Source organism: Malaclemys terrapin, chromosome 22, assembly GCF_027887155.1.
Source record: "Malaclemys terrapin pileata isolate rMalTer1 chromosome 22, rMalTer1.hap1, whole genome shotgun sequence".
Taxonomy (NCBI): Eukaryota; Metazoa; Chordata; order Testudines; family Emydidae; genus Malaclemys; species Malaclemys terrapin.
In genome coordinates, this window is record NC_071526.1 from 7586298 (window position 1) to 7612347 (window position 26050).

The 26050-nt window shown below is 43.5% G+C and overlaps 1 protein-coding gene across 4 annotated transcripts; it reads left to right on the forward strand.

Annotated features, from left to right (window-relative positions):
- The first annotated feature begins 1942 nt into the window (after nt 1-1942).
- Nucleotides 1943-25640, forward strand: SRSF4 (serine and arginine rich splicing factor 4). Of its 4 annotated transcripts, none has more exons than XM_054011590.1 (8): nt 2032-2121; nt 15856-15969; nt 17292-17433; nt 17762-17904; nt 18815-18927; nt 21915-22129; nt 23897-23986; nt 24154-25640. In XM_054011590.1, the coding sequence occupies exons 3-8, from the start codon at nt 17423-17425 to the stop codon at nt 24992-24994; spliced, it is 1413 nt and encodes a 470-aa protein (XP_053867565.1). In that variant the 5' UTR covers nt 2032-2121; nt 15856-15969; nt 17292-17422; the 3' UTR covers nt 24995-25640. The 4 variants fall into 4 exon arrangements, with proteins under 4 accessions (XP_053867564.1, XP_053867565.1, XP_053867566.1 ...); XM_054011591.1 differs by lacking the exon at nt 2032-2121 and adding an exon at nt 7912-7927; XM_054011589.1 differs by lacking the exons at nt 15856-15969; nt 17292-17433 and having other exon boundaries at nt 1943-2121.
- Nucleotides 25641-26050: the final 410 nt, after the last annotated feature.

Genomic DNA, 26050 nt, shown 5'->3' on the forward strand with positions numbered 1-26050 from the left:
TGTAAAATCACTGTTGTTAGTATAACACCTGGAAATCTTCTGCTGTCTTGTTCTGCTCTTCCAGCTTTAGCTTTGCTAAGTGGAGCGGATACACAATATGCAGAATCATCCCTGGATTTATCCTAAGAGGATTCTGATTTCTCAGCAAACATATGCAGCAGCCTGCAATATTCCATCATTAGTCCATAGTACAGGACAGGTTATAGCACAACAAAAAGTCAATGCTAAATTGAGGTTGGTCTGAAAAGTGACAGTTAAAATTACATCCTCAGCACCTCACGAGACCCTAAATTACCAGTTCAGCCTGACCCCACTGATCAATCCATCTGATTGATCTTGTGTGACTGTTATCTGAAATGAGTTTGGAGGTTCTCAGTGCAGTGGACAAAAAAATCATAGAAAACAGCACAATTGGCAATAAACTGACAAACTTTAGCCATCTGACCAGATAGATCCAGGACTGCATTGGCCTTAGAGACTGAGGGCTAGATCTACAAAGGGATTTAGGTACTTAACTGCCAATTTAGGCACCTTAGTCCAAATGTAGATCCTCAAAACTCAACAGTCACTTAGCCTTGAGGCCCCTAGGAACTTACATTTCTGTCCCCAACTGAGTAAGTCAGGGGGTAAAAATAAGAGATCTTTAAACACAGGATTAAGCATGTACATAGACAAGAACAAAATATTCATATTATTTTACTTGACAATAAAACACAGCAGGCTTTAGAGAACTTGTTACTTTTACAAAATGTTACACCATGTACCAACATAATGCATAATTAATACTACACTTGTCAAATGAACAAAGTGCATTGGGTGATTGACACCTTTTTTTTTTTATTGTGGCATCCACTAAATTGAAATATTCACAAAAGTCCCTTCTAGTCATTAGTGCGACTTAGGGACTGATTTAAAGCCCCTTAAGTTAATGGGGTCTTTCTATTGATGTTAATGAACTTTGGATCAGGCTCGTACAGCTTCTGTAGTATTTACTGTACCATGCAGATTAAGTCTCCAGAACAGGACCTCTAATAGAGCACCACACAAATTTGGGGTAAGGATTACATCCAGTGCTTCATTTGTAATGAAAGAGGTGCCAGGGCTAGGAACGGTCAAGCTTAGGCACAAATTCAGCACTGATTACATCCCCACACCCCATGGTGATATCACCACCATTGGCCATGGCTTTCGGTGTGCCATGACGCCACATCGCTGCCTCTTAATGTGGCATCTGGCACATTGCATGACCACATCACCCATCCTTCACTGTCGCATCTAGTGTGCCAAGCTGCCGGTCCTTCACTGGTGTGCCCAGTGTACCACATTACTCATCCTTGACCAGGGTGCCCAGTGTACCATGTGGCCCCATCACCCATCCTTCACTAGGGTGCCCAGGGTACCACGTGGCCACGTCACCCATCCTTCACTGTGGCACCCAGTGTACCACGTCACCCATCCTTCACCAGGGTACCACGTGGCCACGTCACCCATCCTTCACTGCAGCACCCAGTGTACCACGTCACCCATCCTTCACCAGGGTGCCACGTGGCGACGTCACCCATCCTTCACTGTGGCACCCAGTGTACCACGTCACCCATCCTTCGCCGTGGCGCCCGGTGTGCCACGCTGCCTGTCCTTCACCAGGGTACCCAGGTGCCACATGGGCACATCGCCCGCCCTTGACACATGGTGCCCAGGTACCACGTGGCCACACTGCCCGCCCCGGACCGTGGCACTCCGCGCGCCCCGTGGCAGCGCCCCGGCAGGGGCAGAGACGTGGCTGAGCGGGCGCCGCCCTAGGCCGGGAGGCTCGGTCCCGTTCAGTGTCGCGGCCCCTTTAAGAGGAAAAGCCGGCAGCGCGGCGGGGAAGGTGCCGGACGTGACGTCGACGTGAGTGACGTGCGAACGTCGCCCCGCCCCCTCCGTGCGCGTTACGCCGCCGCCGGCCGCTGCCCCCCATTGGCCCCCCCCGCGCTGAGTCAGCCGCCGCCGGTCGCGGTGAGGGAGCGAGGCGATGCCGCGGGTCTACATCGGCCGCCTCAGCTACCAGGCCCGGGAGCGGGACGTGGAGCGCTTCTTCAAGGGCTACGGCAAGATCCTCGAGGTGGATCTCAAAAACGGGTGAGCGGCGCGGGGGGCCCGGCGGGCGAGAGCCGAGCTGGCCCGGCCCAGCCCCGGCCCCGGCCCGCGCCTCCTGCCTCCCGCCGGCCCGCGCGCTGTGTGCGCAGGCGCCGACAGGTGGGGGTTGGATCGCTGCCTCTGAGCCTCGCCCCACGCGGCACAGCATGGGCGGGGGAGCCAGGACGCCTGGGTTCTCTGCCCAACGGCCTGGCCTCGTGGCCAGGGGCACGGGGTCTGGGGCCAGGACGCCTGGGTTCTCTGCCCAGCGGCTTGGCCTCCTGGCCAAGTCTGGGGCCAGGACGCCTGGGTTCTCTGTCCAACGGCCTGGCCTCGTGGCCAGGGGCACGGGTCTGGGCCCAGGACGCCTGGGTTCTCTCAGTAGCTGAGCCCCTGACTTCCCGTGACCCACAGGCAGGTCATACCCTCCCTTCTCCTCCCCCCCGCTAGCAGTGGCTATAACCTGGGCTGTATAAAGAAGGGTCCTGCACCTAATAGAGTATTTCCCTTAGAGGGCCACGTGGCTAGAAATCTCCCTTGCTGCGCCTGTCATAGCCTGGCAGTCCTGTGCACAAACCTCTTTCCCTCTCCCTCTCGCCCCCCCTCCTAACTGGTGCAAATTTATGTCTGGGTTAGAGGCTACCAGCCCTTGATAATGGTATCAATATTTCCTTTCTCCATCAATCCCACTTAAAGGGTGTGATCGCTGTGGATTGGTAGATAGGGGGGAATGGTGTGGCGGGGGGGGGGGAGGGGGGGGGAAGGTCACTACTGATCCATGCATGCAGTAGTCCTAGCATAGCTCCTGCTCACATGTGCAGTTCTGGCAACTGACATCTTGCCACAGCAGGATCCTTGATATCCTGCCATTGCATTGCTTTTCCATCCATCCAAGCTTGGTTTCTTAATGGGGGCAAAATCGGTGGTTTAGATTCAGGAACTTAGTTAAATGAGTCTTGAAGTTTTTACCTCTCAAGCAAGATTATAAGTAGGTGGCATGAAAAGCCTGACTGGAGTGTAGAGTATATAGTTAGCTAGGGCTTCGTTTTGGGAATGGGAATGAGGAGCCTCTTGAAGTTAGTTTTTGAGCTAAAAGGAGTTCTCAGGATTTAATACTCTACAGTCTTATTGGTGGTTTGGCCCATCACAGGTTTAAAAGGTGACTGAAGGCACAGCCTTTAAAAACCCTGTGTCCTTCGTTTACCCACTATCGCACAAGGTAATACTGAAGACGACTGTTACTGAAAGATTTGAACATTCTATTTTCCAGTTCTACTGTGTACACTTGAAAGCACTTTGTATGCCCTGTATAGAGTTACGCTGTTGCTGTCTGAAAGCTCCATACAAACAGACAGAAAGGAACATTTCTTAAAGTAGGAAGATGTTTAACTACAAAAGTAGGCTGAGGAACCGGACAGTTGTACCTACAGTTCATTCTCTGAAGTTGCCTGGATTTCAAGTTGGTGCTCCTCTAAGTACTTACTGTTTGCAGTCTAGACAAATTAGGAACCTAATAGCGAACCGATATTTAGATACAGAATCTTTCCCTCTAGGTTACTACTGTGCGTGTGGCTTTCACTACAAATGACTGCAAGTTAGTGCCATATGGGACGTGTTTAGCCTAGGCCGGAGAGTCTCAAGTTTTCTCATAATATGGACTGTGTCCTAATAGCATTTCATGGATCAACTCACCACCCGCTTCACATCCTTAGTAACATCCCTGTGGCAACTACAATTGCTTATTTGGGAAAATAGTTAATATTAATGTGTTTAGCTGCTTGAAACGAGGAAAGCTAGCACCACACAGGCCTATGGACCAGCCGCGAATGCTCCAGACCACCAGTGATTGATCCATAGATGATAGTTTAAGAATCTCTGGCTTTGATGTAATAAACTGGAGGCTTCATTCTGATTCCCAGCTAGCAGGCAATCTACATTACAAACCCCACCATAATAATTGGCCTCTGGACCTCCAACTGCTGTTGGAGATTGTAGTCCGTAGCTTGCATTCTTTGTGCTTCCACATTTCCTATTGATTTCACTTATGCGGAGTAGGATTGGAATCCATATTAGCATCTTCTAGAGAACTGTTCTGAAGCACAACTTTTGATAGGAAGATGCTAATACTATTTTCCTAGATAGCAAAGTGGGGCTTAACCTTGCTTGAAACTTACTTATACGGGCCTAAGGATTGAATGGGCCCTGGACACTGAACCTACCTTTTCTTTCTGGGACCCTGCAAGTCAGGGTTGAAGCACATGCAGAATTCCCTACAGTTGCTCCTTAGCTAAGGTGACCAGACTGCAAATGTGAAAAATCGGGACCGTCCCTATAAAATCGGGACATCTGGAGACCCAATCCTCAGCCCAGTCTGTTAATAAGATTTAAACTTCCAGGACTCTCTTGGGCATCTTTTTATAGTTTATTAAAAGCATTAGATTCAGAATCAGGAGTTTCAAAATCAGAGTGATCTGAAGAAAGACACCCAGATTTGAGAGTCAAGAACAAGATTAAATCAAATATTAAGGTTTACATGCAACTAGGAAAACGGGATTAGAGAATAGTACATATGTGTAAGATGCAGTATGATCACTGAGGAAGTAGAAACCTTAAACCTTGGAATTTCCTGACTGTCTTGTATGCTTTCTCAATCTCAGGCCTGGTCTACACAGGGGGCATGAGCTAAGTTGGTCTAAGTTACGCAACTTCAGCTACGAAAATAGCGTAGCTGAAGTCGATGTACTTAGAGCTACTTACCGCAGTGTCTTTGGTGTGGTAGGTCAACTGCTGATGCTCCCCCGTCAACTCTGCCTACGCTTCTCGCTCCGGTGGAGTACCGGAGTCTACAGGAGAGTGCTCGGCGGTCGATTTATCGCGTCTTCACTAGATGTGATAAATTGACCCTTGCTGGATCGATCGCTCTGGAGGTAAGTATAGACATGCCCTCAGTGTTGCACAAGTGCTAGTTCTACGCATCAGATTTCCCAGGGAGAGAACTGCTGATTAGTTGAAGCTCTTAACTGAAGTTGCCCCAAAATAGAAAAATGTCTGTAAAATTTAACTAGCGTCTGTCAGATTTGCTAGATTAGCATGGTCATTAAACAATGCAACCAGCTTTCATCCTGCTCATTTTTCTGCTTCATTGAGAACTATATAAATGCACGGTCCCAATACTGCAATTGGACATTTACAACTCCCTGTGCTCACTGGGACTCTGTGGGTGCAAGAGGCTGCCCAATGGACCCATTTGTAAAATGGGCCCAAGTCTGAAATTTCCGTCTTTCAGCCTTTTAAAGCATGGAGCATACATTATAATTTGAATGCATGGGCATGGGGGAGGAGAATGTTTTGAAAACTCAAAACAGTGGATGAATCTAGTTTGTTCCATTTTTCAAGAAAAAAGCCATTCTGGAGCAAAGATATGGAGATCTTCACTTCAAGAGGAATTCAAGAAAGCTCTGGATAATTAAAAACTATGGGGGATATAAAATAGGAAGAAGGAAGTCAGCACTGACTATGGCACCTGCTATTTCTATAATTAAGTTGATCTCTTCAAATAGTTAGGTGGCTCGGTGCTATGTATATTTCTAGGAGTAACTTAACAATTTCTCCTAAAAAAAAAATCTCCTTTTAATTTCAACATCTGTTTTGAAATCTTTCAACAAGCTGCTGTTAACTTGGCTTGGATTTAAAATGGCAGATTGACAAAAATCTACTTTTAAAAAATATCAGGTGTCATGTCTTTATACCCAGCATAATCTTGCATTGAGCTTTTGTCAGGGTACTTTACAGTTTGCTTTGTTTGCCCTTTGATCCTTTCTCCATAACTTATTTTTAGCAGCGCTTAGCAAATGATTAAAAATTACTGCACAGTGTGTGCCTATGAGATTCGGTCAGTTTCTTCTAGAAAGTTGCAGGTTATCTTAACCGCTTAGCCTGCAGGAGATTAGCTATTCAGTATTTTAGCAGTTGGTGAGGCTAAGATTAAATGCATTGGCAGAAAATGAAACTGGAATGCAATATTGTCAGAAAGTCCAAAAAAGCTTAGTTGGATCTTGATCACCACTAATGATGATTGGAGTTTATAATTTAAGTAGTTAAAACAGCATTTACCTGAAAGGGAGTGAAAACCTAGTTCATCCTGGAAGTTTCCATTTTAATTCCAGTACCTAGATTCCACTCTCTTAGGTTCCATCTTCACCTTGCTCTTAGCCAGTGTTGTACTGATGACAGCTGGAGCCATGCATGTCAGAAGTGCATGAATTAAATACCTGGAAAATTGGGCATTTCAGCTTGCTTTTATCTTTTTAAAACTTGCTAAAAGCAAGCAATAATAATTCTAAGAGCTGAAAACTTTCACTTACAGGGACACCAACTTGAAATCTCTTAACTTTTTAAGAAAAAAGCTTCTATGTAGGTGCTTATCTGCCCTCCATCTGAGCATCTCCCAAGTATTTATGTATTTATCCTCACAATACCCCTGCAAGGTAGAGAAGAATTACCATCTGTTTAGCGGGATGTAACTGAGGCACAGAGATCAAAGCCAAAAGGGTCAAACTTGGGTGCCTAGAGGTAAGTTCCTAAATCCTTATTTAGACAAATAAGGGTGGTTTGATTTCCAAAGGTGCCCAGCAGCCATTAACTTTAAAAATCAGTCAAATCAACGTAAATGCCATTCAGTGGCATCCAATATAACTAGATGGTAAGAAAGTTTTAAGTTGACCTGCAGGTGATTTAGAGAAAATTCTGCTGGTGCCTTTCTTTCCTGCTTTATTAATATGGAGGCCTTGAAGGTGTATTTCTGCTTGGCTTTTACATTAGAAATACATGGAGTGACCAGTTTACTCTTCCTCAGCTTGTTGGAAGCTTTCTGGGATTTCTCAGGGCTATTTCTTGTTAACTCGAACACTTTAATTGAATGAGCAAGATATTTAAATCTTAACAGAAACTTTCTTTTTCCAAGTAGTAACTAGTCACTAAAGTTAAATACTTGTGAAATTTCAAACGTTCTAAAAAAATCTCTTCCCCTGTTTAATAGTTTACTGTTGTACTTTTGGTTCTGGTTATGTTGTTTTACTAGTTCTCCAGTCAGTCTCCATGCTCAGGCAGGACCTGAATTTCTCATGTAAGAGGGCAAGCAGAAAAACCTTTGCAGGTTGTCTTTATCCCTGATAAAGTAGCAAAACAGGCCCAGTTTTTTCTCCTTTTGCAGGCCAACTTTAAGGAAGTCTGTCTTTGGCTGTTTAGTAGATTAGATTATGGCAGTATTTCTATGGAGCATGTAGTCGAGTGTTTCATTATTGGGTAAAATCTTTAACACTTGGTTATGCTAATCTTTTCATAAGAACTTTAGCTAGGAGTTGTAACCAGGAAGATTTGGATGTTCTGTATCTCTGGCACAGATGCCAGTTTTGAAAAGATGGTCAGGTTTAGTAGTTCTTGATGTTTGGATGGCTATAAATATTTTTCCTAAAGAATTCTGAAACTTAGCAAGTTGTGTGCAGTACTGATTACCTCCGTATAGAGGGTTGAAACTATTAACACTTGCTTCTAGTTCAATTTATCGCTGGTGAAGGGTGCCAGACTGACAGCTCTGAACACAGAACAACCTGGGGCCGCGGTGGAGCAGTCCATCCCAAGGTGTGAGGGGAGTTGTTTCCGTTCCCATTCAGTCCTCACCTTTTCTGCAGAAGCAGCCAACGAGAGGGCCAGTTAGAGCCAATTGTGATCTTGATTATTGTCGTCAACACCTGCCTGGTGGGAACTGGACTGAAACCCTCTGCTACACAGACCAAACAGCTGTAAGATGGTAATGATTACAAATGTGCACTGTACTTTGAACCAGTGACCTAGAAGTAAGAGGCTCTGTATCCCATTTCCATTTTGGATAAGTAATGGGACAAAATATAGAGTGGTATGTTTTCCACTGAAGAGGCTAGGCACTTATAGCTGCAGTAAACCAGGAGAGCCAGCACCATGAACCTACCTGGTTTTCTGTAACACCAGCCAGTGTTCCATGGACCAGTTTGGAAACGTCATTGGTTTTCACAGGGATATTGGTAGCTTGTATCAGTGCAGTTCTTAATGTTTTCAGAAGGTCAAACACAATTTTTAACTCCACAAAAATAGGGATGCATTGCCTTAGGCTGGAGGTAGGATGTACATCATAGGGTATGTGGGAACTACGGTATCATGGCTTAATTCAGTACTTTTAGTTCCTGTAAACTTTATGTGCCGATAGCTTTGACAAGAGTCATGGCCCCTACCAGCCCAGATCACATGGAGTTCATGGACAGCTTAGTTATTAGCATCTATCCTGGTTCCTGCTTAGTACCTCTCTTCTCCCTCCAGATGTTGGTACCAGTCCCTTTCGAGAAGTGGTTCTCAAATTTTTGTACTGGTGGCCCCTTTCACATAGCAAGCCTCTGAGTGCGACCCCCCCCTTATAAATTAAAAACACTTTTTTAATATATTTAACACCATTATAAATGCTGGAGGCAAAGCGGGGTTTGGGGTGGAGGCTGATAGCTCGTGACCCCCCATGTAATAACCTCTTGACCCTCTGAGGGGTCCCGACCCCCAGTTTGAGAACCCCTGCTTTAGAGCTCATAAGTTGGAGGTGTCCGACACATTTTTTGCATCTTGCCTCAGTTAGATTTTAAGCTCTGTGGTGCGAGGTGTGCTTAGTCCAATAGAACTTTTATCCTGGCTGGGGATTCTCGGTGATATAATGCACATACCTAGGTATCCAATCAAATACGCATCGTTAATGTCCTGCATTAGCCCACTGAAGTGTTATGCAGTGTAGCTATCTGAGTGTGCATGGAATTTATATCAATATAGTTAGTGACAAATCCACAGGTACAGTCTAACCTTTAATAAAAATGTCTTAAAAAAAATCAGGAAAACTTCATCGGCACAGTTAGGTGTTCCGTTTGATACATATTATATACCTTAACTGAACTAACACTTCAAAGACCAGATTCTAAAACCAGGAAATCAGGAGTAAAGATGCAGTTTTACAAGAACACTTTAATTTGCCATCCACTATTGGAAGTACCATAGACAGCTGTACCTCTGTCCCCGTGCCCATACTTGTCATATATGTTAGCAGCACATGTAGCTTGGCATAGCTAGGAGTCTCTGCTAGAGGGTGAAAGCTTAAATTCTTAACGTGGGTTTATGTAACACACAAGGCCTTGTGACAGGCCTCTGGGAATTTCATCCTGCGGAGTGGCCAGAGAATAACAGAGTAGTGCACCTCACCAGTCAGCTACATCTGCTGAGATGTAGTAATTACTCAAAATAACAGCATGAAACTAACCCAGAGAATTAGGATCACAGGGTTAATGTGCATGCTCTTAACTCAAACCCAAGAGGTGGTAATAATCACCGAGCCTTTTCCCTAGTGCATGTGCACCAGCATTGGTGTCTGAAGGAAAGATGCCAAGAGCTGTTGATTATAGTCAGTGCTGTCACATATGATGGCAACTGCACCTGTGTTTTCCACTTCAGGTCCCTCGAGAGCACCCACTCTAAGCCCCCAGTTCCTCAGCTGTCACCTCTCTGGGGTTGAGACCTACGTCCGTCTCCCTCTTGACTAGGGTTTTTCCAGGCTCCACAGTTCCCTCCTTATACTGTGATGTCCCCAGCAAGCCAAACTGTCTACACAGGCCGGCATCTGTACTTTGCTTTCTCTCTGAAGGCTATAAACAGCTGTAATTGCCAGCAGTCACAGATTACCACACACATCTTTATAAGCAAGCGTATTTCTTTTGAAGGTGAGAGCATAACAGAGAACATTAAATAAAATAAATAAATTAAAAGAACCTATATGCATGCCAAAAAGCATACCAGAGGTCACCCCAACCTCAGCCTTTCTCTCTGGTAGGTGTCAGTCCTTCAAAGTCACCGGTTGGGTTTTTCCCTGTGGTTACAAGTTCATAACTGCCTCCGAGTCAGAACCAGAACTAGCACACCCATCCGTAGGATAGTCTTTCCTTTATACAGCTTTGGCATTTGATCTTGAGACTCTGGGAACAGGTGAGAGAATGGTCTTCTCCTCAGAGTGTAGCTTCCCAAGCCTGGATTTTTTGCATCACCACAGGTGGGGAATTTGCATTCACCTCCTGCTAGAGCAGGGGTAGGCAAACTTTTTGGCCCAAGGGCCACATCTGAGTATGGAAATTGTATGACAGGCCATGAATGCTCACGAAATTGGGGTTGGGGAGAGGGTGAGGGCTCTGGCTGGCGGTGCAGGTTCTGGGGTAGAGCCAGAAATGAGGAGTTCACAGGGTGGGAGGGGCACTCTGGCTGGAGGTGTCGGGGCTGGGGTGAGGCTAGGGATGTGGGGTGCGGGGAGGGTGCTTCAGGCTGGGACTTAGGGGGTTGGAGGGTGGGAGGGGGATCAGGGCTGAGGCGAGGGGTTGGGACATGGGGGGGCGGCTCAGGGGTGCAGTATCCAGGCGGCGCTTACCTCAAGCAGCTCCCGGAAGCAGTGGCATGTCCCTTCTTCGGCTTCTATGCGGAGGCACGGCCAGACGGCTCTGTTGCGCGCTGCCCCATCCTCCGGCACTGTCCTGCAGTTCCCATTGTTCCTGACCAATGAGAGCTGTGGGGGAAGCATGTGGACCAGAGGCCACTGGCTGCCCCTACGCATAGGAGCTGGAAAGGAGACATGCTGCTTCTGGGAGCCACGCAGAGCACCCAACCCTGCTCCCCAGCTGGAGCACTGGAGCGGGGCAAGCCTCAGACCCCACTCCCCAGCCGGAGCTCGAGAGCCGGATTAAAACAGCTGGCGCACCGGATGCAGCCCGCGGACCATAGTTTGCCCACCCCGTGCTAGAAAGTACCGTGGTGGCAAACCACTTGACACGGTTTGTCCCAAAAGTCGATTTTTGTCTGGCACATTGTTTAATACAGACCTTTTGAAGTTTATAACATGGCCAAGGGTTCACATCACATTGCCACCCCAGAGAGGTTACATACAATCCTGGCCCACAATAATACATACATGCATTTATTATAGTGCACTCCAAAAATAGTTCAGTAAGGTTTTTCTAGGACATTGCAATATTGGTCACGAGTGCTACAAGTTAATGATAAATATTGATGGGAATTGAGCCCTGGCTCTTAAAACTGTGTTGTTGTTTTTTTGTTTGTTTTTAAATTGTTCCCCTTTCCAATTTTCTGCAACTCTCTGAAACCAGAAGTAGGTTCAAGATAGTTCATCATCCTACTCCCCCATTGCCAGCTGTCATCAGAATCCCCAAAGGCTCTCTAGGCCATGATGCTATCATTTCAGCTCTTAGAGTAAGGCTGTTTGTTGGAAGGTTTGGGGAGTTGGGGCACCTGCCTGGCTTTCAGCATGTCCCAGGTTAGTAGGGAACATGCATGGTAGCACAGAGTTAGGGTCATGGCCCTATTATGTAAACAACCAACAAATTCAATGGCACATTTCTCACTTATTTCAGAAGCTCCTGGTGGCTGGTAAAGAAGTCCCTTCTTTGGCATTTACCATATACATGGATTCAATGGTCCTACAATGACTTGAACAAACTAGCTTCCTTAACCATTACTTATAGAAACTGTGTTCTGGTGCAAGAGTAGGTGTTGGGGAAACATGGGTTCCATTTCTGGCTCTGGCACTGGTTTGCTATTACCTTTGGTAAGTCACAGTCTCTGTACCTCAGTTTCCTCACTTGAAAAATGGGGTAATTTACTAGGCATGTTTCACAAAAGACAGTCACCCCACCCCAGAGAGTCCCCCCACCTTTGTGAAATGCCTCAAGATCTGCAGATGAAACAGCGCAGTAGGAGCCAGGCATCTATTATTTTTCACCGTTTATGCTCTCTCTCTACTATTTGCATTCAGCTCAGCTTGGCCAAATATAGATTAGTCTCTGACTTTCACGTTCTCCTGTGCTAGACCTATAGTGCAGTGTTTGTATATACTGTACATATTTGTAAATATTCTCCCATTGCATTTATTGGTTGTAGGCTCAGTAAAAACGGGTCTTTAATAACCAAACCTAACCTTTGGGCCAAATTTGATCAGAAATTGGCTTACTTGTTCAAAGGACCACAGTCCTATTTATACAGACTCTGTAGGAAAAGGAGGACTGTCTTTAAGAAGCTTTTGTAACAGTAAAAATCAGCTGAAGTCTTTCCTATAATCATAGTCCCAGTGTGCCTAATTCATTACTTTTTATCCAGCTGCAAGGATATCCTATTGGCAATTAAATACGTTCCTTATTAGCTGAAATCATTACAAGTTCTTATACTCCATGGGCGCTCAGTCACCTTGAGATTTGTTTCCAGAAGATCAGTTCACATAACTTCCTTACAGTAATAGGCTGTTTTCACCAGTTTTCCTTCATTTTCAACAACAGACATGAAACAAAATTGAACTAAATGGTGCCATTTGCTCTTCCCATCACCACACTTGAGATCTCTTGTGCAAAATGCTCTTGAACAATTTGTGGGTAGTGTCCAGTCAAAGCTAGAAGATGGGCAGGAGTGTTTGAAATCTGCAAAGTCTTTTGCTGGTCCGAGAGAAGCATCTGTGCTGAGTTTCTGCTCCCTCCTTCAATCTGGGATCTCATTTTGGCTTTGTCTGAGAGGGGCACGTCTGTCTTTATAAAGAGGGCTGATCAGACTACCCACTTAAACTGAAAGGAACAGCTTTTTTCCTCTCGGTGAACAGAAGACTTTACACAACAAATACTTTAACCGGGAACTCATTTCATACCTGTATCTCTAGCTCAATATATCTGGAATATAAAACACTTGTTAATTCATTGATTAAATTGCATTTAAAATTGTGAAGGCAAAAGTATTCTTCCTACAGCAACTAACTTGGCTTCAGTATACATTCTGTACCTCTTAAGACATTTAACCACATAAAATATACCAAGGTATACTTCATAATGGACATATATGCAGTGTGCAATTTTCGGATGTTAATTTAAAATGTCCTGTCTCCTTCAAACTTACTGCTTGACTTTCTCTTCGGCAGCTGTCTGCATGACATTTTCAAGTTTATTTCAAAGTTCAGCCATTTGGAAGTGTCTCATTTGATAGCAGGAAAAGTCTCTCCTGTTCCCTCTTCCCCTTCCCCACTACTCATAGTTCAAAAACAGCACTTTTTTTAGAAAATCTGCAAGAGAGAAAATATTTCACTTTTAGGCAGAAACCAAGCCCTCGTGTTTGAGTTAGGTGGAAGTACAAATGAGATAATGGAAACTTAACTAGCACTTTCTATCAAATGGATTCTCTAATAAAGAAGAAAAGTCCTTGGAGAAAGCTAGGTTGCTACTGTAAGCAGCACTTCAGAGTGATTTCATGATCCATCATCTCCCAGAACCCTTGTAATTCACTGGAAGAGCTTTCCTACTAGTTGAATTCATTGGATTAACTCATGTCAACACATGTGGAAAGTAACTGCAAGAAAGTCTCAACAGATGTAATTACAGTATTTCCAGCCATGGCAAGAATACTGATATTTTACTTGACCTCGTCTATGCCAGTTAAGTGCTGCCATCAGAGCAAGTAATATTTAACACAGCACTTTGCTCAAGTGAGCCTGTTTCTGCTACAGGTGTTTTCTCAGGCTGTGCCTACAAGAAGACGTTTAGGGAATTCTCAAAGTCCAGCTTTGGGAAGCATGCAAACTGAAACTGGTTTGGCTGAAAAGAAGGAAGACAAATCTGTAGCTAGTTTTTCTTTAGAATCTCAGTAGAGTCAAATGAAACACTAAGCAACCTTGTCAGCAATATAAATTGGCAGTAACTAATTAAGCCACAGGAGACCACAAGCCCAGTTGAGTTCTGGTGTAGACCCATGCAACTCCATTGAAGTCAGTGAAGTTCTAGCATAAACCGGTGGTGGGGAGAGTGACCGTTTTCGGGTTCCATCTGAAGTATGTGATTTTAGAACTCAACCTGTCAAGGGCTTCAGAGCTGTCCATTCACAAGCACCAGTAAAACTTGTTGGAACCTCCAGTGTTTCAGAAATTCTTTCAATACATTGGTGTATGGAGAGGAGTATGTGGGCCCAAAGCATCGGATAGCTGGAGAAATGGCAGAATAAATGGAGTGAATTTCCTGCAACTATTTGGGACCTTAAACAAGTTTTTAAAAATCCCATTTGTCTTCCGCTTTAATAAAAAATTCCTTCAGGTGGTTTAATCTGTTGAAATTGGCTAGAAATAGGGGTGTGTGCTTTTGAGGTTTTTTTCTGTTTTTGATACATGGACAGTAAAATGGTGCAGTGTCACACAATCTGAAGTAAATGGTATTGAGGCTTTTATTAGGTAGTTTTAGGGCACATTTAAAGCAGTAACAGTAGACATTTAAGAGAAGGTTTACTTGCACTACCACCGTATAACAGCAGATTCAATTGCTGTATTTAGGGCTGTGTCAGCAGTTGTCATTTCTTGTGGTGTGAAACTACACTTCTAGGTATTTATTTAAACCATGTGGTATGCGATACTTATATTTTAAGGGAGGTGGCTCAGTATTATCTCTGGGTTGCGTGGGAAGTCTTTAATGTTCTTTAAAAACAAGTATCACCCCTCAGTGCTTTTATAAAAATTTGCTTACTGTTTATAAATAAACCCTTCAAAGTTTTTTTCAGAAAACCTAGTTCTCTCATTTCCCCCCCCCCCCCCTTATCCATCATATGAATACCTGCTTATTCTAGAGTTGCTTGCATGTTACATACTGATGATACTGTTTTTATTGGGGGTATGGGACAAATATTAAAAAATTCTTTTGGGGGTGGGGGAAGGAGGAGAGAAGATGTAACATGGTACCTATCAGATCCTGCTAAGCAGGACTTGTCCTGATCATATCTTATGTGGGAAAACTTCAAGGAAAATTCAGGTTCTGTAGAAGGTGGTGTCGGTGACTCCTGCATTCTCCAGACAGTCCTAAACAAGTGCTCGAACCTAGTGTTAGATTATGCTGTGCCGCTGAAGGTGCTCTATTTTGGTGTGAATTATTTGAGTATTCATCATTAAAAGTACCCTTGACACTCTTAGAAAGAGTAGGTTTGTTGATCTGGTATTCGGATCACATTCACATAATCCTGTTCCGCAACCCTGAAATTCCCCACCCCACTCTTGAAGTTTCAATAAAAAATATTATTGTTAATTTCTTGCGTCAAAAACTTTGTATGATTAGGTGTCTCCCTGGCACCTAGGGAGACACCTAATCAAGGGTTGGAGTAACTATAAATATAGTGTTACAAAGCAATTGAGTTCCTGTATCAATGTAAGGGGATATTGCTTTATTTGTGCAAACAGAAGAGGGGTGGGGTAATGACATAGTAAAGTTGGATTGATCAGTTTCACAGATGTTTAATCACAGCAATAAATACAGTTCCAAGGGACAGCTCCAAGCCACAGTTCAGCACACATTGCCCCTCTTCTGAGGGGAGCATTTATTTGCATGAAAAAGCAACTGTGATGATACTTGCAGTGGCCAGACAAGAATTGTCATGTTAAATATTTAATCAAAATGTTTCACGTTTGCATAGTAAAGATCTTCTAGTGTTAATGGGTATTAAAGGAGGAAATGAAAATGTTTATAAACTAAATGACCCAAGCTAAGAGATCAGAATTTGTGTACGCTAAAATTTACATAGGTTTAAATTTGAAACCCAGATACATTTAAAACCATTTCCTCCTTTACTTGTCTGCTCAGACCTTAGTTCAGGATTCTGTTTGCCCTACAGCAGCCAGAGATGTTGCAGCCAGCTGAAACGGGGCTCCCTGTACTGCTGTACGGGGCTGTGATGCCATCAGCTATTGCAGGGGAGACTCTGAAGCCTGAACTTGGGTCTTGGAAGGTAAGTAAAGGGGGAATGGATTTCAAATATAGGTGAACTCTGATTATCTGAACCTAGATTGCTTGTAATTTCTGGTATGTTCCCCCCACCTATTTGGATAATTGGGATTTACCTGTGTTTTGTCGTAAAATATCTGTGTGTTTATAACAGTTTGACACTGTTACTTCTTTGGGGGTCAGGAGATCTGAGTTCTTTTCCCAACGTTGTTGCTATGCAGCCGTAAGCATGTCACCTCAGTTCTCTGTGCCTCAGTTTTCCCCCATGTAAAACGGGGTTATGGTTACGGTTGGCAAAAAAAATAGGAAAACTCTTGTTTTAAAAAAAAAAAAAACCACAAAAGTCCGTTTTTATCAAAACTTCCAATTTCAAAATTTTCAACCAGGTCCAATTATGATCTTCCCCTTCCTTTTATGAAGTTTGTTGAGATCAGTAGAACTGTTTTTTAAAAAACCCTACAGCCACTATTCTCAAATGTGAGTGGCAGAGGTTAGCTACTTTGCAGCCTGACCTTTTCATTGACCTCAGTGGCTCCTCTGACCATTGGACCACTTACGGATTTCGATTCCTGAGTCTCGGCACTCGCATTTGAAAATTTTGGCATTAGCTTTTCGGTGCATTTTTAAATCAGGGCAGCAAGTGGTTTCCAGTCTTCTATGCCGCTCCTATAGTGTTGCTGTCTTGCAGCAACTAACAAAAAAACAGTGTGCTCAGAAATGCCCACTCAAATTAAAGTCCTAGTTTTAAGATTCACTTCCTAATTGGCATCTTCCCCCTCCTGTCTCCCCAGAGCCCTGAGCAAAGCTGGTGCAGTTTTTGTTTGAAGCACAAGCTAAGGCCCTGACTGCAACCTGAGTTACACTGACTACTAGTCCTGTACTTAGCCTCTGAACCTCAGTGGAATTTCACATGGGTGTTTTTTGTGGAAGGTTTTGTGGGGTCTCTGTATAAAGGTCTTACTTATGACTAACAAAACACCATAGGGCCAATTCTGCACACAGCTCCCAGTTTCAGGACTTAGGATTTCCACACACCCAGCACTTGCAGGATTGGACCCATAGCTATCTTATTCACGTGGTTCATTCATATCAAATGTTAATTTCTAGGTGACTGGATAGAGTGGTTTGAGTGGTGACTTTAGGGAAAGCTCTTTGGTACAAGGCTAACTTGAAAATCCTAATGAACTATGCGTCCAACCCCATTGCCATAACATCTACTCATGTTACTCAGACACCTCAGTGCTGTCCCCAGTGGAGAGGAACATTACTCAACCTCCCTGATCAACTCCCTTTCTTGACATGCCTTAATACTTTACTGTCTTGTAGCACCTTCTATTTCAGGAGCTCACGCCATTTGCAAACACTGATGTGGGTGAACACCTCTGGTTCAGAGTTCGAGGAAACTGAGATAGCGCGAGATTACCTAACTTCTAGCAAAGCCTGTGACAGAACCAAGAATGGAACCCAGGTCTCGTAATAAACCGGTCATGTTCACCAGAACCGCCAGACCGCTCTAGCTTTACTGTAGTAAATGATGAAAGAGAAGTGTAGCACCATGCTTTGTAGGCCAACAAATTGGGGAGCGTGTTTGTTCTGTGGCCTGGGATCCTTGGCCAAAATCTCCCTGCCTTTGGTCCTTGAGGGTTGGCTACTGATGGTCATTAAAAGTCTGGTGCTGCCTTAAGTAGCCAAGCTCCGTGGACAGCGAAAGTACATATGTGATATGATTTGCGCTCGGTGAATATCAATATCTTGGGCTGTGCAACTTTGCCTAAGTTGCTTTTGTCTCCTCCTAGGTATGGCTTTGTTGAGTTTGACGATCTGCGTGATGCAGATGATGCTGTTTATGAGCTAAATGGTAAAGACCTTTGTGGGGAGCGAGTTATCGTTGAGCATGCCAGGGGCCCCCGACGTGACAGCAGTTATGGTTCTGGACGCAGTAAGCACTAACATGCATTTGTATCGCGGTGACTTTTTTTTAATTAAGATATTTCACTTAAAAAAACATGGTAATTTTTTAAAAGTCATGATATGAAGTTTGAATAATTTGTTTTTGTAATTGTTAATGTAAATATTTGAATATTTATCAATTTGCTAATTGTATGATATGATTTTATTTTACTTAATTAACTGATTAATAAATGTATGAACACAATTTCTTGTACCATTATTATTAATTTGTTTGTTTATTTTCTAAGTATTTGTTTATTTGTAATGTGATTGTTTAACATAGACTTAACAAAGACCTCAATGTTTTAATTAAAAGAGTCCTTTGAGGCTAAGATGACTGCCTGTTCCATTTGCTGACCTTGGGTTACCTTTCCATGAGTGGCTCTTTGACCTTTGTGGCCCTTGGCTGACCAAAAAAGGAAGCCATGTGACGACCGCAACCTTTTCCCATTAGACCTGGGTGGTGAGGATCCCAAGGGTTAGAGACAGATGAGATTAAACTGAAATAGGTGCCTGAAAATCTATATTCATGTCAGATATTCAGAAAACCTTTAATCAATGTAAGTAACATTAGTAAACTGGCTTTAGTGATTTGGTTTCTTGTTTCAAAAATTATTTTTTTAATAACTTAAATTTAATTGCATGTTAACTGTAACTGTAATTATAATTATACATCCTTGTAATTCTGGGCTAGTATTGTAGTTATATATTTTTTTAATGTTTTATCTCTGTAATTTTGTCTTTTTAAACAAGGAGAATCTAGCTTAGTCTAGAGGGTGGGCAAAGATTAAATGTATTTGCTGACATATTGGGCAGAATAGTTTATTTATCTGGGGTGTAGACTAAGCCACTCCACCTCCCTAGCTGAAGTATTGCTGTCTGCTTGTCACCTCCTAAAGGTGGATATGGTTATAGAAGAAGCGGAAGAGATAAGTACGGTCCTCCCACCCGTACAGAGTACAGATTGATCGTGGAAAATCTGTCAAGCCGTTGCAGTTGGCAAGATTTGAAGGTAGGGGGCCCCTTTCTTTACCCTGCCTGAGTTGAAGATCAGAAAGGGCATAAATGACATGGTAATTGTGAAGCCAAGGAAATTTTGTGTGATCGTGTAGCCGTTGCACCAGCTAAGCATTGCTTGTTGTGAGGGAACACGCTATTTAGAACAGCTCCAATCAGACCCTGTACGCTGGAAATATTTGACTATTTCAGAAGTTCTATTCTCTCCTTTTAGTAAGTGTAAATACTCTCTCTCACACACAGACTTGAGAATACACGTTTGAAGTAGTACACATATACAAATACACGTATTCAAAAGCTATATAGCATTATATGGAATCTTGAGACATTCCACTTCATTTCCATATATACACATGTATGTTGTAAATGGACTTTTGGGAGAACATTAGTATTTTCATTTAACGTAAGCTTGTGGACATACGTAAAGATACAAACAAACAAACTTGCCTTTAAAACTCTGCCAAGTCAAACCAGACTTTCATCAGACCTAGGAATTGAGTCTTCTCAAATTTGAAGTTTCCTCCATCAACTTCTGAAGTGCTGGTGTTTGAAAAAAGTTTCAAACTTTAGCCAAAAGACTACATGTTTTCACGTGAAAACAACTCGCCCGTTTTTTAGGAAACTTTCAGAAAAATTCTCTTCCAGGCTGAGAGCAATCATACAAAATTTCAATCAACGTAAAATTTCTCAAAAATTGTAAGGAGCTGAAAATGATAGAAAAACTTGGGTAACTCTTAACTATAGGCCACAGCACATGTAGTGATTATGGTGTGTGTGTGTGTAAGTAATGTCTTCCTGTAGCTGCTTGATTACCCTGTGCCCTCTGTTGTGTAAGAGGTTAAACTTTTAATGAAGAGCATTCTTATGATACCAATCATCCATCATCCAAGCTATGGATGATTTAAAAGCATTTGCTTGTTCTTTGGGGGACTCTTTTTTTGTGCTTTTCTCCTTGAGTTACCAAGAATTCATGTTCTCACTTGCTGAAAACTTGCAAGTGGATCAAAGGTCTGATCTTTGGATTTGAGTGGGAGCCAGGAATGCCAGAGAGCTAATCCTGGCTCTGCCATGGACACCCTCTGCACCCTTGAGCAAATCACTGAATTCCTTTGCCTTAGTTTTTCTGTTGGTAAAATTGAGCTAATAATGATCAACATCACAGGGGTGTTTTGAAGCTGAATTAGTTCATAGTTCAGATATAAAGTATATCATCAACTGCTTATTATTCTGTGAAAACTCTAACTTGCTACAAACCTGTCATGTAGGTCTTGTTTAAATAGCATTTTATGTTGTTGAGAACACTTTAAACCACTGGTAGCTTGTCTTCAAAATATATTGTTTTAATACCAGAAGCAATTGGAGTGTATAATGGAGTAATCCTGTGCTGGATTCAGGTTTGTGGGGGAGCAGAAAGGGGGTTGAGTTAGCACTAAAGCATCTCAAGACAGGAGTCTGGTGACTCAAGAACTGAAAATGATACTGACCTCTACACGCTGTTGGTACTGCAGCCTGAATCAGTGCTGATTGAAAGTCCGCACCATCTGACAGGCTGTTTGGGGTAGGACAGAATCTGTGTGGTCCTGATAAACAAATGTGCACATCACAAAACCCACCACCACGTTTAGCAGTCTAAGAAGGGAGGCCAGGGAGTGAATGAGCTGGAAAATGGGGCCTCCAGGACAAGTCTGAAGTACACTAGCTAGGCAGTAGGGTGAAGGACGCATGTCTGTGCTGCCCCTATTTTGTTATAGGGCTTCAGTCACTTTTTACTGGTTCCCTTTTTTAAAAACACGGCTTCTTAAACTTGACGGTAAAAGGTAAAAAATCAGAGTGCAAATCTTATGTTTTTTAATTACCTCCGGTTAGAAGAAACTTGCTCCAATCCAGAGCATGTCTTACTGCATCCAGGTTACCCATTTCACATAGGTTTCAGAGAGGTAGCTGTGTTAGTCTGTATCAGCAAAAAGAACGAGGAGTACTTGTGGCACCTTAGAGACTAACAAATTTATCTGGGCATAAGCTTTCGTGAGCTAAAACCCACTTCATCGGATGCATGCAGTGGAAAATACAGTAGGAAGATAGATAGATATAGATATAGATATATATGCAGAGAACCTGAAAAAATCGGTGTTGCCATACCAACTATAAGGAGACTAATCAATTAGTTTTGTTCTCCAACAGAAAAACCCTTCAAAAACAGACTCCAACGAGAAACTGCAGAATTGGAATTAATTTGCAAACTGGACACCATTAAATTAGGCTTGAATAAAGACTGGGAGTGGATGGGTCATTACACAAAGCAAAAACTATTTTCCCCCTGCTAATTTTCCCCTTACTGTTACCCACACCTTCTTGTCAACTGTTGGAAATGGGCCATCCTGATCATCACTACAAAAGTTTTTTTTCTCCTGCTGATAATAGCCCACCTTAATTGATTAGTCTCCTTATAGTTGGTATGGCAACACCCATTTTTTCACGTTCTCTGTGTGTATATATATCTTCCTTCTGTATTTTCCACTGCATGCATCCGATGAAGTGGGTTTTAGCCCACGAAAGCTTATGCCCAAATATATGTTAGTCTCTAAGGTGCCACAAGTACTCCTGTTCTTTTCCCTTTCAAATAATAATTTGCATCAAAATTACTGCTGCCGTGTTTTTACTTGACTTGTTCAGAAACCTGGCCCTGCTCCTGCAAAAATCCTTTTTGGATAAAATTTGCACTAACATCAGTGGGTCCTTGCTGATTGGTTGTGTTTATTTTGTGTGGGCTGTTGAGCACAATTACAGGAGCCTGCAATAATCATTAGGACTAAGACAGCGCAAAAGGGAACTGTTCCCCCCGCTTGCCTTAGGCAAGCCAACCAATGCTGCTTTCTGCATGTAAAAGAAAAGATGAAATGAGCAGTGGGGGGAATAAACAGAACCAGCATGAAACCCTAAATCTGTGGATTCAAAGGCAATGTTTTTGTCCTTTCCTCCCAGGATTATATGCGTCAGGCAGGCGAAGTGACATATGCAGACGCACACAAAGGGAGAAAAAATGAAGGTGTGATTGAGTTCAAATCCTATTCGGATATGAAAAGAGCCCTTGAAAAGCTGGATGGGACAGAAGTGAATGGCAGAAAGATTAGGTTAGTGGAAGACAGGCCTGGATCCAGACGGCGCCGCTCCTATTCCAGAAGCCGAAGCCATTCGAGGTATGTTTTCCATAATACACCTGTGGCTCTTACAGTCTAATCGAATAGCCAATGCCAACCCCTGGATGCTTAGAGGTACGCTGGGTCCCCAGGAAACAGAGTTTTTGGTGACAGCCCAAATGAGTTGGAAGTAAATGACTGAGGAAAATTGGTTCACTGCTCATTGGACAGTGTGCTCCGTGATGGACACTTTTTAATACCTGATACAGCAACTCCCCTCTTAACGTCCTCTCGCTTAAAGTTGTTTCGATCTTACGTCCCTGCTCAATTACAGAACATGCTCCTTTTAAAGTTGTGCAGTGCTTCACTATAACATCGTTTGGCTGCCTGCTTTGTCCACAGCTGGCAGCCCCCCATCAGCTCTCGCCCACTGCCAGACCTCACGGATCAGCGCCTTCCTCCTCCTGCCCGCGGCAATCAGCTGGCTTGCGGCGTTCAGGAGGGAGGGGGGAGGAGCGAGGACTCGGCGCGCAGACTCCCCCTGCCTCCTGAACACTGCAAACCAACTAATTGCCATGGGCAGAAGGAGGGGGGAGGAGCGAGGACCCTGCATGCATGTAAAGGGGGAGGGGGAGAAGAGGAGGCGGGTTATGGGTGGGGGTTTGGGGGAAGGGGTGGCGTGGGCGGGCCGAGGGTTGAGCCCCCCGCCCCTGGTGCTTGCAGAGTAGAGGAAGCTGCCGCTGCTGCTGCGCAATGTACTTCTCCTAGCCTACAGCACCTTCAGCCTCATTGTCTCCAGGGCCAGTGGGCTGTGCCTGTGTGGGGTAAGACCGGGGCACCTCCCAACTATAGTACTGTACTGTCTGGCTAAAGAAAATTTCCCTGGAACCTAACCCCCATATTTACATTCATTCTTATGGGGGACATTGAATTCGCTTAACATCATTTCACTTAGTCGCATTTTTCAGGAACATAACTACAACGTTAAGTGCGGAGTTACTGTATTTGTTTTACCATAATACCAAGGAGTGCCAATCACTGACTGTACCTCCACTGCGCTAGGTACTGCACAAACAACACTGCAGTGCTGTAGGGTTCTTGCCAAACTGTATGCCTTTTACCACAGTGGGAAAGCACGTGATAAGTGGCAGAAGTAAACATGCAGAAGTGTCCGTAAAACTCCTTCTCCTCTTTGAAAGTTCATAAATTTCCCACTGTACCATTTATTTTTTGGGAGACCCCTCCTGCTCTTCTGTAGAGGTTGGCTATTTATATGGTGTGTGCAATATGGCACAAGAAAAGGGCTTCAACAGAAAGGAAAATCTTCATGTTCAACTCTCTGTAGGTTAGTAGTGTTGGATTTTGTAAGACAACCCAATCAAATACTTTAAGATACCCTTAAATTTACAGGCAAGACTTGAAGTTTTTACTCCTGGAAAAATATGTTCTGCTTCTGGGGGGGAAATCTCTGCTTAGACCCAGGCACCCAAGTTCATTTGGAAAGAGCTAGTCTTCACTTCCCTCACCTACAAACCATTGTGCTTCTGCTTCAGATGGGTAGCCCTGTTCAACTCCAGAAGTGGCAGCATTTCCAGTATATAGGAGCGAGAAATAAGATACTGTGCTGTGGTGATTTATAGGTATTTCTAGAGTCCCCATCTATAGTCTGTAAAATGCTTTGGGATTATTCCATCTGAAAGTGGGAGAAAATGTGATAGCACATCAGTAACTCTTCTTTAGTCACATGGGGTTTTATTGAACCAGGATCAGACGTGATTCTCTGTCCATGGGCTTGGAATGACGTAATGCCAACTCCTTTCGTTTTAGGTCTCGCTCTCGAAGCAGACACTCTCGGAAGAGCAGAAGCCGTAGTGGCAGTAGCAAAAGCAGCCATTCCAAGAGTAGATCAAGATCCAGGTATACTTTTGTGGGGGAGAACCTGGGGACGTGTAAGAGGCATCACCCTAATGCTGCAGCATGGGAACTCTTTCTTGCTTCATTTGTTTACCAAAATTTAATAGCAAATGAGAGCCTACCCCATGTTCAAAAGGCTGATACGTCACCATCCACTTGTGCTTTTTCAGGTCTGGGTCCCGTTCCAGAAGCAAGAGCCGGAGTCGAAGCAAGAGCCGTAGCAGAGGCCAAAAGGACAAAAGCCGGAGTCCAAGCAAAGACGATAAAAGTAGGAGCCGCAGCAGGAGTGCGGAGAAAACCCAGAGCAAAAGTAAAGACAAAGCGGAGGATGCCGTCCAGAACAACGACGACGCAAAAGCAAAGAGCAGGAGCCCCAGCAAGGAAAAGAGTAAGAGTAAAAGTAGGAGCAGGAGTGGGAGCAAGGAGAGAGTGGAGGAAGAGAAGGAGAGCGTGAGGAGGAGTAGGAGTAAGGAGAAAAGCAGGAGTAAAGAGAGGGAGAAGAGCAAGGCTAGGAGCAGGAGCAAGAGCAGAGAGGAGAGTAAGAGCAGGAGCAGGAGTCGGAGTAAGAGTAAGGAGAAGAGGAAAGGACGGAAGAGGAGTAGGGATGACAGCAGAAGCAGGAGCAGGAGCCGTAGCAAGAGTGAGAAAAGCAAAAGGCGCAGCAAGCGAGACAGCAGATCTAGCAACAAGAAGAAAAAGAAGGAAGACCAAGAGCGGTCTAGGTCTAGATCCAGGTCCAGATCCAGATCCAGATCGGAGTCCAAGGAAAAGGAGCAGCTAAAACCAGAATCTGACAAAAAGGAGGTAAAAAATGAGGGTGAGGAAATGGACAAAAGTCATGAGTCTCGGTCCAGATCTAGGTCAAATTCTAAATCCAAACCAAATGTCAAATCAGAATCTCGGTCCCGATCAAAGTCAATTTCAAAAACTAGGTCCCGGTCCAAGTCTAGATCTAGGTCTGCCTCTAAATCACCATCCAGATCTAGATCAAGATCTCGTTCGAGGTCCTAAACTTGCTGCAACCACACTTGAAACTATATGAAAAGTCTTTTGTACATGTTTGGTAGTTGTAGCACAAGTGATTGAAGTAGAACACATGTCAATGCTGTACATTTTTAACTACCCTAATGGTGTGTCTGTAATTGTTCAGTACAGGGCTCCTTCTCTGCAATGCTTTCTGGATCAAGGCTATGCAGCTCATTTGCTGGCTTGTAGAAAGATCCCCTTTATAACACAATCCTCACTAGAACACCAAAATCCCCTTGTTTTCCAAGAACAGCCTTGCAGAGAGGAAGCGCTGTACTTTGATGGGTTTATAAGGTTGGAATGATGACTGATAGGTAGGTATGGTGACTTCAACTATTTTTGCCCTTGAACTGATGCCCTTTGATGTATGCCATTTAGTGAAAGTGCTAAGTCTTAAGTTTCATACTACTTTTGGTTTCATATTTTTGGATTTACAGAGTTGTGAATAGCACAGTCAAGGAAATAGATACCTGCAGTAACCCATAGGGGAATAAAAAGTAGAGTTCCATATTCTGGTATTGTGACAATATCCTTGTTTTATATTAAATTTTTTTATTTTATTTTTCCCCGTCTTGCAAAGTACAGTGATCCCTGTTTCCATGAAATTTGAATAAAGACTATTTTTGCTTGATGACATTTGGTGGTGGTTTAAATGAAATTATGCCGTGATTAGCCACTTGACAATAAAAAAGAAATATATATGGAACATGCAACACTTTAGGCCCAAAATACACGTTCTGGGTTCAGAAAACCCCAAGACCATTAGAAGAAATGTCTTCCTGAACACTTATTTTAAAATCCACTGGAAATAACTTATTCAGATTGGAAACACTTCCTTGCATTGCTTGGAATGACATCATTGTATAGAGAAGACCATTATAGTGAAACTGACAAACCTGTTTTCATTGGTCAAGTTGAGTGAAATACAAGCATCAGTTTTCATAACCTAAGGAAGAAAATGTGATGGGGTTTTTTTGTTTTTTGTTTTTTGTTTTTTTTTTTTTACTGGAGTGCCTTTAAAGGGACATTGTCAGCGTAAAT